Genomic DNA, 12,290 nt, shown 5'->3' with positions numbered 1-12,290 from the left:
AATTCTCATATCCATAAGATTTTTCTTTCACTTGTCCTCAGTTTAACAGCTAGCTCCACCAGCCCTGTCATCTTCACAGCTGCATATACATATTTGCCTCCCTCTGCTAAAGATTCTTTATTACTGCTCTTAATTCCTTTGGCTCTGAATTGACTTCTATGTGAGGAATAAAGGCTAAGCTAAGTGTGGATGTGGCAAACTAATGTAAGGTTAAAATTTATTTAGAATCATAGAATAGTTAGGGTTGGAAAGGACCTTAAGATCATTTAGTTCCAACCCCTCTGCCATGGGCAGGGACACTTTATGCTAAATCATATCACCCAAGGCCTCGTCCAACCTGGTCTTGAACACTGCCAGGGATAGAGCATTCACAACCTCCCTGGGCAACCTATTCCAGTGCCTCACCACCCTAACAGGAAAGAATTTCCTTCTTATATCCAACCTAAACTTCCCCTGTTTAAGTTTTAACCCGTTACCCCTTGTCCTGTCACTACAGTCTCTAATGAAGAGTCCCTCTCCAGCATCCCTATAGGCAGCTAAAGTTACTGCTCAATTCAGTAATGAAGTCCAGTTCTTGGAGGCTAAAGATACTTGTTATGAATTAAAAATACAAATAAACTGAATAGTTTGGGTACTCCCTTTGTTATGCAAAACTTCACCATCATTTATATAATACAGAACACCCAACATGATTGCACATGTGTTGCAGGTTCAAATTCCTCCTTTTTGAGCTAGAAGTACATCCTGTGATTCTTTCTCTAGTAACTTCTGGTACTGGAAGAAGAGTTACTCTGGTAACAGCTTCCGGGTGGCAATATTTGAGCATAGATAAGAACCATCCTGCAAGCTCAAGACCTGACTCTCAGAGATGTCAGGTTTAGCAGCTGAATTCTCCCTACAGAGCTTTTCTGGTAGAAAACAGGCTCTGAGCAGCAGCAGGCAACACAGCTGTATTTCCCCACTCCAAACTGTCTTGCAGCTCCTCTGAACTGCTTGTTCTGGACAGGCAATAAGCATCATTAACACCATTTACCATCTTCATTATGCCTGCTATTTTATCCCAGGCAAGTGGGTAGAAACTTCACAAGCACAGAAACACTGAATACTTACAAACACACACACATGAACAACCCAGAAGAACAATCCAAACCAAAAAACCAACCAAACCCCACCAACCAATCAACCTAAAGCCCAGACAACCAAACTGCCTTTCTATAGCTTTGGTCAGCAGCTTAAGGCATCTTTAGACACAGGCCTAGAGAGGAAAGTAAATGAGGTAGAGAACTTTCACTGCATGATCAGGTCAGAATAGGCACAATCATTCAAATCTTTCATTACCTGGATCAGTTATCACTACCAGATTGTCTGTGTGCTGCTCCCTTCCTTTTTCTCCTCTTTCTCTTTTTGCTTATTTGTGATGTATTGCCTTTTAGATTTGCAAGGCATCTAAAATGCAGATGATCTTTCCTCCCTAAGCATTAAAAGCTGTTAGCAACTGTCAATAGTCTCCAAGCGGCCTAAAATAACACAGAAACATGCTGTGTGCAGAAGGGAAGTAGTGTTTACAATGTCAGTTATGACTGGGCTCAAACTGCCACAGTACAAATCCTGGTTCCCCTTCTAATTAGAGTTTCAACAGAACCTAATGTTGTAATGTACCAATCTCCACAAAAGTCAAATCATGAATCACAAAAGTGTAATCATGAACTGTATCTCCAGTAAATATTGCTCAGAAACTTTCCACTCACCTTCAGAGCCATTTAGCAAAGTGAAAGTTATGCATGGACACTGGCTGCAGGTTTAACTATACGTAACTTATTTCCACTCCTTGGTCTAGCGGTGGAAACTAAACACATTGCAGAGGGAAAGTGGCTGAAAAGGAAAAAAAATTTGCCTACAAAAGAAAGTTACATTATATGCAAAAGAAGATGCACGACTGGTATCAGCTGTAAGGCCTGGCACAGCTTGCTACCACAGAACAACCTAAAGCAAGTAAGAGTTTGCATGTGTACGTAGGGTCACAGTGTTCCTCTTCGGTCCGGCTGGCTTAGTGCTGTCGAACACACCCAAACCATTATAAATTGTAAGACTCATATGAATAAGGAGCTGTTGGGTGTTTGAAAGCTCCAGGTACTTTTACACAATCCCTCCCACTTGCCGAGACCTGGGGAAGAACCTTACTGACCTACATACACAGGCACCTCCTTGTTGAAGCTGCTTCTAACCCCTCCAGATATAAGCAAAGATGATGAGTACCTGATCATGAAGAGACTTTCTGCCTCTCCTAAATTCTACTCATTTAAATGACCCCAGTGCACTGCAGCTAGAGCAGTACTTGTATGTCGACTGCAATGCACAGGAAGGTGAACTAGGAACAAATGACACTGAAAAAAAATAGTTCCTATCCAAATAATAAAGGAAGAGGCAGAGAGAAAAAAAAAAAAAACAGATCTGGTGACCTCTGGCAAGAACATAGCTTGGCAAAACCATGTCTGGCAAACCATACACAACCTATCAGAAGCCACTTGCTAAGGTCCAGGTGGTAATTACAGGAAGACCATTTGCAATGGTCTAGCACCCCTGAGCATCACAGCCTAAGTCTGTTGTTTATTCTTAAACTATTTTCATTAATGATTCGGGCACTAGCCACACAGTCAAGCCCTGACACACAGGAGCGCTTGAAACCTGTCATGTCTTAGACTGTAAAATTATTTGGGACTGGGATGTGTGTGTAATTTCTCTGGAAACAATAGCATGGAAAGAAGAACCATTCACATTCCCCGTGATCACATGAGAACGTGTAAGAATCGTGTACAGAATAATAAGTTGCTGTAACTAAACCGCTAATCAAATATGCTGCATATTATGCAACAACTCAATTCCTCTCCTGGTTTTACTTTTAGTTTGGGGGTTTTTGTTTGCTGGGGTTTGTGTGTTGTTGGGAGGCTTTGTGTGTGTGGTTTGGGTTTGTTTTCTCTTTTTTTGTTTCTTTTTAAATGATTCCCAAGAAAAAAAAACAATCTAACTGGGTCACATAAACTCCAAATCAAAACACAAATCAGCCTCCACAGATGGGCGACTTCGATGCAGGGGTGCTACACTGGTTCCTCTCCAGTGGGAGAGGAGTTTCAACACAACTCACAATGAATTGAAGAAAACACATGATTCATGCAAATTTCCTTATATTTGAGAGAACCTGCGTGTGGGAAGTAAACAGAGGTAACTGCCAAGATAAACAATGCTGTGTTGCATCCCAATTAGACTCGGCTCACAGTAAAAAAGACAAGGAATGGGTTGAAGCCTGTAACCAGAATGATCCTATCCCTCATACCCAGAAGACTGGAACATTACACCTCAATCACATATCTATGAAGTAAATGCTCCTGCCCTCCTGCTCCTACAGCAGTTTCCTTTTGGTCTCTCAAATCCTACCTATGCCTCTTGCTGTAACATTGCAAAACATGAACTTCTGACATTTCTCCCAATTTTTTGTGTGACTTGGGACACTGAGTCTATCTGCTCCCTGCAGCTACCATCAACTTCTCCAGCCTCCTGCACTGACAGACACTGGCCTCAGAAATGGACTTTTCTCTCTTTGGGATTACAGACACAGTGAAGGTGCATCCAGCTTGCACGCGTATCCTGTCAGGATGACAGATACAGTTCCATGGGTTTGCTGGGTTGAACTAAGCCAGCTGCTATAGGGGTTACAAACACACACAACCCTCTGTGGAGGAACTTGCCCACCCTTCTGAGGGCATGAGAGGAGTTGCAGGAACCATTAAGCAATACAGTCCACTCCTACGAAGGCTGGTTATCAGCCCAAATGAAAGAGCAACCCTGGATTTAGCCTATCATCCCAGATGCTCTCAGCCACGAGGCGACGGGTGACAGTGAGAGACCAGGTCGGATACTGTAATGAAAATAAGGACTAACTTGAACTTGCATGTGTCCACACTTCCTCACTTGATTTTTTGCCTCTGGTTTTAGGGTCCTTGCATACCTTGATGTTACCTAGCAGGGAGTAAGAAAGTGAGGGGAGGTCTGCTCTTTGCCCATGGCAGCAGAGACGCAACTTAGCAAGCCTTGCTGCCAACTCTACCACGGTGGCAAAGGCTTGCAAAACACAGTTCTGTGTCCAGATTCACTGCTTTCCCACTCCACTGGTACTCAGCAGTGAGGAATATTCCTCTTGTTCCTTTCCCAGTCACAAGGGCAAAGAGAACATCAACAAGCGTATTCCCTCCACTATCATTCACAAAGACAACAGATACACAGGAGTCCTGGAGCCCTCAAGGGAGACCAAGTACCTCCTAAGAGACCATCTGGATGCCACCAACCATGTCACGTGCGCTCCCCTATCCTACATTGGCCTGGGCTGCTGCTGCATGCAGATCTCTAGTTACTTTTCAAAGGTCTCTCACTGGTACAGCGTGGGTCAGAAATTTATCCCATTTATGCCCTTTTCTCACAGCACTTCCCATTTGCACAACTGAGATGTGTGTCTGTGCTGGGAAAAAGTCCAAGTATTAAACACCATGGGATATTGAAACTGATGGCGTGAGCATCCCACTTTAAAAACAATTTTACAAGCCTCTTTTTTGCCTGGCTTTATATGCTTAGAAGCCAAATTGCAGGCACAGTTACTTGAAGCATTCTCAATATTACTTAGGCCATAGATGCAAAAAAGTGGAGACAATCCAAAATATATAAATGAGGAGTATAAATCTGACAGTCACCAGATAACCACAACCCTCTTCTCCCTAAAAAACAAATCACCAAAACCAACAACCCCCCCCCCCAAAAAAAAAAAAAAAAAAAAGAAAATCAAAAACTAAAGCTGCATTCATGTGATTTCATGTACTTATTTTTCTGAATACAGTTGGGAGCTCTTGCAACCACTGCCTTTCTACAACTGTTCTGGAAGCATGAGGATATATCCTAAGGTGAAAAACGTGCAAGGAAAATATACAGTCCTCTTAGCTCCAATTTCTCTAGATGCAAATCCAAATGTCACATCAAGATGCCGACTTCTGCAAAGCAGAACACACAATAATAAAAACAACCTACATCAAACACAAGGTTTTAAATTAACTACAAAGAAATAAAGCTGTGACAGTAAACACATCCTTGTGAGGAGTCTAATGAAAATAACTCTGTAAAACCTTAGCTGCAGTTACTGTAACCTTGCTTTGTAGTTCTAGATAAGCAAAATATATCAGTGCACCACTAATTACATAATTTATAGAAACTTTGATACAATTTCTTCCTTACACAGAAGCACACAGTTCAGAATTATGTAGTCACAAAAAAAAATTGACCCCAATTCATTTATTCAGATTTCATATTTTACATTTATAATCTTAAAAGTGACAAAAGAATGTGTATCTCTTAACTGGATGGCTATTAATATGAGATTTAATTCAGTTAGTTGTGGAAATTGCATAATTCACTTTATGTCAGCTTTACTTACATATTTTAATCAAAATATATTTTGCACTTGAAATTAACATAGTTAAAAACAAACAAACAAACCGTTAAAAAAAAAATCAATAAAAATATTTCTTGGATTTGTAAAGGGAGTGGAGGGAGTTAATAGACTGTTTCCAGCTAAGTGTTCCCCCAAGATTTTGAAACCAGTAGATCTTAGTCTTTCCTGCATTTGGTATATTCAAAGACACAAAAAGCCTTTCCTTAACTGAAAATTAACTGATGATCATTGAAATTAATTAGATGAATCCCCTGAAATGGAGAAAGTGTCCTTCCCAGCCCTGTAAAAGAACTTTCATAAGCTTTAAAACTGGAATAATGTGTAACCAGGAGCACAGTCAAGGACTTAAAATTAACTACTGTCTTATGTTCTTTACCACTTGGGCAACAAAGGTGCAGCCCGATGTTTTATTTAAATAATTTAAATACATAGTGTAGTAAGTTTTAGCACAGAAAGAAAAAACAACCATAAACCCACAGATGTAATTCTAAATAGCAATTTCCCACTTCATTAACTCTTGAAGAACAAAGCCTACCAGCTCCAGAGCTGCCCAGACTGTGCAGGTCAGATGTAACAGAATACCTAGAATCATAGAATCACAGAATAGTTAGGTTTGGAAAGGACCTTAAGATCATCAAGTTCCAACCCCCCTGCCAATGGGCAGGGACACCTCACACTAAACCATGTCACCCAAGGCCTCGTCCAACCTGCATCAGTTGCTTTCCTCTTGCAGCACGTATTTCAACAATAATTAAAAAAATATGTTCTCTTGTTAACACAATGATTAAGAATACTAAATATCCCCCAGATGTCAATTTAACAGACACTGCCCATCAAGCACAACAGCCACAGCAGAGGCAAAATGCTGGGGTCCCACTATGCCCATTTAAAGGTGCAAGTTTAAGACTAAAAATTTCCACAGTCCACTCTTATGCAGCATGACCTGTTTTGAAAAGCCAGAACTGATCTGCTCTGTAATATGTATCTCAAATCATTATAAGGTTAAGGAAATGCCCCCATCTACTTAATTTTTTTATGTGCAAGTTGCACATAAATGAACTTAAATACACATAATCCACATCAGCATTAGCTCATATTAGTCAATATTTTATTTCCCATCCTGAGAACATAAACCGTGTTATTGTATGATGAATCTTCACAGAGCAATGGACATTTTTAGCCTTTACAGCATGAAAGCAAAGCTCATTGCTATAGACAATGGGAATAACATTAGTAGTTTCCTGCTTTAGACATTCATCAGTATCCAAGGTCTGTAACAAGGAAGTAGAAGTGAAGTTCAGTTGCTTTTAGAAGATACTAAGGCAGATACAGAGAACAACTGAATCTCTGGGTGCTCCTCCTGCAGAAGGGCAAATTCCTTGAAGCAAGAGCAAGAATACCTACACCCCTTATGTTGTTAGGATGAAAAGTGCTAGGACATAAGCCACCCAAGAAGAGAACACAATGAAGACATTCCTGTTACGGTACAGCTCCAGGAACTATGAAAGGAAAAAAACAAACCAAAAATATTTTAATCACCTTTGCAAATCAGCTGATTCATCTTCCACTGTGAGATCTGTCTGTACCATCTCCTGTTTCAGTTCTCCGATTTCTGAGGCAATTGTGTCAATGAGCTAGAAAGGGACAAAAATAGTATGACGTCAAGTGAGTGGAAGAGGCGTGGAAAAGCAGCCCGGGCAAGCGTAGTCACCAGAGATTACAAACCTTTTCTTTTTTAAACTGCATCCTATTTGGACTTCCCCTTCCAAAGAAAAAGTAATGGTTGAGGCCACTTATAATCACTCTTGGAGGAAGAATAATTCTCATTTTCTGCCAGTACAAAACCTTCCAGCTAGCTTCTTGATTTAAATATATTAAATCTGCAGCCTCAACATATACAACAGCCTAAAAGAAGTAAATGATTTGATCATTTTCAGGATTTGTTTCCTCAACAAGTACAATTAGAAGAGTTCCATCTGCAAGAGTTATTTCAGAAGGGATGCTAAGCCAGCATTATGACATTGTAGAGGATGAAAACTAACAAAGAAAGAAGGAAAGAGTGGCTGCTTTTCACATTAGGACTCAGACTGCACTTGAGCAGAACAACTCTAATTAAAAGAGTTGCTGCCCTGTAACACTTCAGCTCAGGTGGAACTCAATCCCCATTTTGGACAAGTGTAGGACCTCATTTTTGAAGTGGGTGAGATTAGCACTAGGGCTCTAACCCAAGGAACATAGGATTTCCTAGCCCAGTGTCTGGGAAATGTTTTGTTGAGCAGAAACCAACTATGAAGTTGGCAAAGCATCCTGTCTAGGACATTCTTTGCAGCAATTGCATCAAGTTTGCTTGACACACCACACCATGGCAGTTTATAAGCCCTGGCAGTGTCCCCTCTCCTGCCTGTAGTAAAACCTTATGAGAAGGTTTGCAGTGATGCTGTCTCCCCTACCACCACCCCTGCACCTCAGAGTAAACACACACAATTCCTGGCAGATGAAGTAAAACCAGCTTTCCAGCCAAAGTTAGAACAGTCTTCATAGTCATTCACAAGACATAACCCTGGATCCTATTACTGCTAGGTAGCTCAGTACAGCAGTGTTTTCGAAGTACTACAGACAATACTTTCCTATTTTGCTATTTATTGAAAGTTTTCCTCTATCTCAGGAATTCATAGCCTCCTTTGCTGTGCAGCACTATTCTGATCAATTCAAGAGTTTCAGTGTCTGCTTATAACAGGCCAAGTCCATTAAGTGAAAAATTACATCCATACCCTGGGCTTCTAGTCTACAAAGAGCTTCCACCTGCTGACATTCAAACATCCTGAGTCACCGCAGGAAGATGTGAGCAATGCCTTCCTGACCATGACCAAGAGCAGCAGGAGGAAACTGTGCTGCCCTGAAGGAGCAGCCTTGGACCTCACCACAGCACCCAGCACCCCCATGAAACAGCATCTCAAAGAAAGAGCCACCAAGTGTCCTGCTAGGAACAGGTAAACTCATTCCTCCTTTTGTATAAGGGATGAATGCACCCTCCACACCGGCTTTACATGGTGAAATATATACTTGCCACTGCTGTTAAATGAGCCTCACCAGAAAGCCATCACATCACCACATGCCTCTGGTAGTGGCAATGGGCAGCAGCATCACCTCAGAGGGAAGATTTGACCTGGGTGCTCAAAGAGTGCTCTAGCCAGGACATGACATTCTGCAGATCACACTGCATTGGTTTTTGTCTTTTAAAGCCTCTACCACCTTAGCAGCAGCATCCTCAATACATTTATTCTCATAATCCTTTGAAACAATACAGCTGCAATTCTCACTGACCTGATGGAGGGGAAGTTTCATGCAATGATGCGCTGCCCCCAGGCAGGGAGGTGCCACCTATTCCCTCAGGCTGGCTTGGCTGTTCCTCTAGCTCTGTTAACTGGTGCAGCTTGCTAAAAGGTTGGAAGACTTTTCCACTTCGTATTTTGGTTAGTTTCCTGCTGGCTTAATGACCTGAACCTAATTTCTGAGGGGTGCAGACAAGCTCCAGAACAGATGCCAGGAAACAGAGGAAATCCCCAGGCTGGGAGTATGTCTGCCCGTTTCAGCGAGTCACTATATCCCATCTCCAATATGAAATCATGCCCTTTTGCTCAGCCACTCCAGAAACAGCCCAGGGATTTGGGCTCTTTGTGCCAACAGAGAACCTATGTCTCAGTTTAGGCACCCCAAACTAGTCAGTAATTGGATCAGCCACCCAAAACTCTGCAATCTGACCAGGATGTTGCTGGAATTCAAGCCATTCATGTCTTCCAGCCATCTACTCAGCAGCAGGAAACATGCTTCGGGGCTGACAGTTACAGTAAAAATATTCAGTTATAAGTACCTGCTAAATTTCTCATTCATTATTGGTTTTGCTAAGTGCAATGAAGTAGTCAAATGCAGCTATACAGGTTTAATAAAAGGAACATCACTGATGCAAGTCTTATTATGCCTCTACAGCTCTTGTAGCCTTCTTATTCCTTACGGTGCTGCTGAAGCTGTTCATTTTAGTTCCTTAAAACAGCTCTTAACTGCTCAGCACAGTCTTCTGGTTGCCTTTTTTTATTCCCTTATCCTTCACCTTTACCTACATATCCTGGCATACACCTCACCACTTTCCTGCCCTGTATTTTTCATCGTCCATTCAGAAGTGACATGTTTGAACTTGGTCCCTTTTGCAAGTATGCAAACACGAGACTTGCAAATCTTAATTTACTTCAGTGCCAGGAAATTGAACTTTCAGATTAAAAAGGACTGGAGGCAATATCCCCTTCCCAGCCACACTGGGCACCAGGTTTCCACCTTCCATATTAGCCTCCAAGCAGTAGGTTTCTTACATGAAATCCTCCCAGTCTCCCCAGCAGCTGAATGAGTAAAGTGGAATTCATTCTCTGCTGTCTGTTGTGCAGTTTCTAGTATTTTCAGACCTCCTAACCTCCCACCTACTGCAGTAAGGTAGCATGCAGTCTTTTCTTCCTGCAGCAACTCTCTGCTGCTGTTAAAACCTTTCCAAAGTTGCACCTGAACACAACTGAGAGCTGAATCATGACCAGATTACAGCCTTTTTTCTTTTCCTACCAGATAGCTACAAAGGCTCTAACACGGTCTGTGGAGTCATGAACAAGCCATGTCATGAGCAGAACTGCCTTATGTGCTTCATCCTGCAGTAATGGCCAAAAAAATTATCGTTCCTAATAAATGAAGCAAGGCTCAGTTTTCGGTTTTAAATTGCAGCATTCCCTAAAGATGCTTCATATTCACTATGAGAGTGTGAAATTTTTCAAGCACTAAGTAGTCACAAATATGGGCAATTTAGCCAGCTGTAAATACATTAGGGCTTCTGGTCTTGGCTCGCCTGGAGCAAGGTGACAGGAGGAAGTCACCACGAGTCAGCTACCAGCACACAATGTGAGTCAGCACCTTGAGTCTCATTATAGATGGCAACCGATTCAGTGATCTGCAACTATATTTGAGAGTTTAAAATATGAACTTCTGACAGAAATCACTATCTGAAGCTTAATATGTTATTAAACTATTCAGAGATGTAATTGCTAATGAAACAGGCCTAGTGTAGCTATGAGCTCTGTAACCTGCAATATTGAATAAGGTCAGCAGAGCAGCCTTTTCACTGCATTAGCCAAAACCTACTCCAGTGCTACATGGACTGGTCACCCTATCTGATACCCTGCTGCAGGGTCTGATGGAGGGGATCACAAAGGGTCCAGAACAATCACCCCCACCCTCAGCTCCTTTCCATTGCATTGCATCCTTCCACTGGGGCATGGTAAAACCTAAGGCCACTGACACAAGCATCTCAAAGACAGTCAATCTCAGCTGGAATTGACCACCTATTTATTTTCAAATGATTATTGTTAAATCACCAAAAGAGATTATGCCACTTCTGCTTGGCTACAGCAGCAGGATTTGTGCACAACAACTGGCAGAAGCTGTAAAGATTGCAAGGGGAGACTAGCAGCTAGCTGGAGGCATGCAGGCACCAGGTATTGCAAGAAGCAGCATGGGAATGATATGCTTCTGCTTCAGACCGAAAGAGGTAATGGCAGAAATGGGGGCAACCCTCTGTCACATTAGCAGCTGCTTTTGAATCCTAAGTTGCCAACATCACAACCTGGGCTTCTTTCCCTACAAGATTTCCCACACTGGCAACTGCATGAAAGCTCAGCTGCTGTTCCTCATGGACCAGCTACAGCAACAGGATGAATAAGCTCCTCTTCATGGGCAGGATCACCTCAGTCTTTGCACCTGCAAGATCAATTGCACCCATAAAGGACCACTCTCTGACACATCTACAGAGATGGGACACATCAGGGATCGGTGTTGGGACCGGTCTTGTTTAACATCTTCGTCGCTGACATGGGCAGTGGGATTGAGTGCGCCCTCAGCAAGTTTGCTGATGACACCAAGCTGTGTGGTTCGGTTGATACCCTGGAGGGAAGGAATGCCATCCAGAGGGACCTCAACATGCTTGTGAGGTGGGCTGATGCCAACCTCATGGAGTTTAACCATGCCAAGTGCAAGGTCCTACACCTGGGTGGGAGCAATCCCAGGCACAGCTACAGGTTGGGCAGAGAAGAGATTGAGAGCAGCCCAAGGAGAGGAACTTGGGGCTGATGATTGATGAGAAAATGAACATGAGACGGCTTCAGTGTGTGCTTGCAGCCCAGAAAGCAACCGTATCCTGGGCTGCATCAAAAGGAGCTTGACCAGCAGGGCGAAGGAGGTGATCCTGCCCCTCTGCTCTGCTCTTGTGAGACCTCACCTGGAGCATTGTGTGCAGTTCTGGTGTCCTCAACATAAAAAGGACATGGAACTGTTGGAACAAGTCCAGAGGAGGCCATGAGGATGATCAGGGGCTGGAGCACCTCCTGTATGAAGACAGGCTGAGGAAGTTGGGGCTGTTCAGCCTGGAGAAGGCTGCTTGGGGACTTCATAGCAGCCTTCCAGTATCTGAAGGGGGGCTATAGGGATGCTGGGGAGGGACTCTTCATTAGGGACTGGAGTGATAGGACAAGGGGTAACGGGTTAAAACTTAAACAGGGGAAGTTTGGATTGGATATAAGGAGGAAATTCTTTCCTGTGAGGGTGCTGAGGCACTGAAATGGGTTGCCCAGGGAGGTTGTGAATGCTCCATCCCTGGCAGTGTTCAAGGCCAGGCTGGACAAAGCCTTGGGTGACACGGTTTAATGTGAGGCCTCCCTGCCCATGGCAGGGGGGTTGGAACTTGATGATCTTAAGGTCCTTTCCAACCCTA

At 42.9% G+C, this 12,290-nt stretch overlaps 1 protein-coding gene across 4 annotated transcripts in view; it reads right to left on the bottom strand.

The window, feature by feature from the left end:
* Positions 1 to 12,290, bottom strand: part of RIN2 (Ras and Rab interactor 2) — an 81,163-nt gene that overhangs the window by 30,024 nt on the left and 38,849 nt on the right. For 3 of the 4 annotated variants that reach the window (XM_057433135.1, XM_057433134.1, XM_057433136.1), the window contains exon 3: positions 7,031 to 7,125. The exons of the other annotated variant lie outside the window; for it this stretch is intronic. In XM_057433135.1, coding sequence (XP_057289118.1) covers positions 7,031 to 7,125 — 95 coding nt within the window. The remainder of the gene's footprint in view (positions 1 to 7,030; positions 7,126 to 12,290) is intronic. 4 annotated transcript variants of the gene reach the window in all.

This window comes from Pezoporus wallicus, unplaced genomic scaffold (genome assembly GCF_028554395.1).
Source record: "Pezoporus wallicus isolate ANWC-B61680 ecotype Strahan unplaced genomic scaffold, APGP_CSIRO_Pwel_v1 contig_5416, whole genome shotgun sequence".
Lineage (NCBI taxonomy): Eukaryota > Metazoa > Chordata > Aves > Psittaciformes > Psittacidae > Pezoporus > Pezoporus wallicus.
This window is presented reverse-complemented; position numbering and strand designations above follow the sequence as displayed.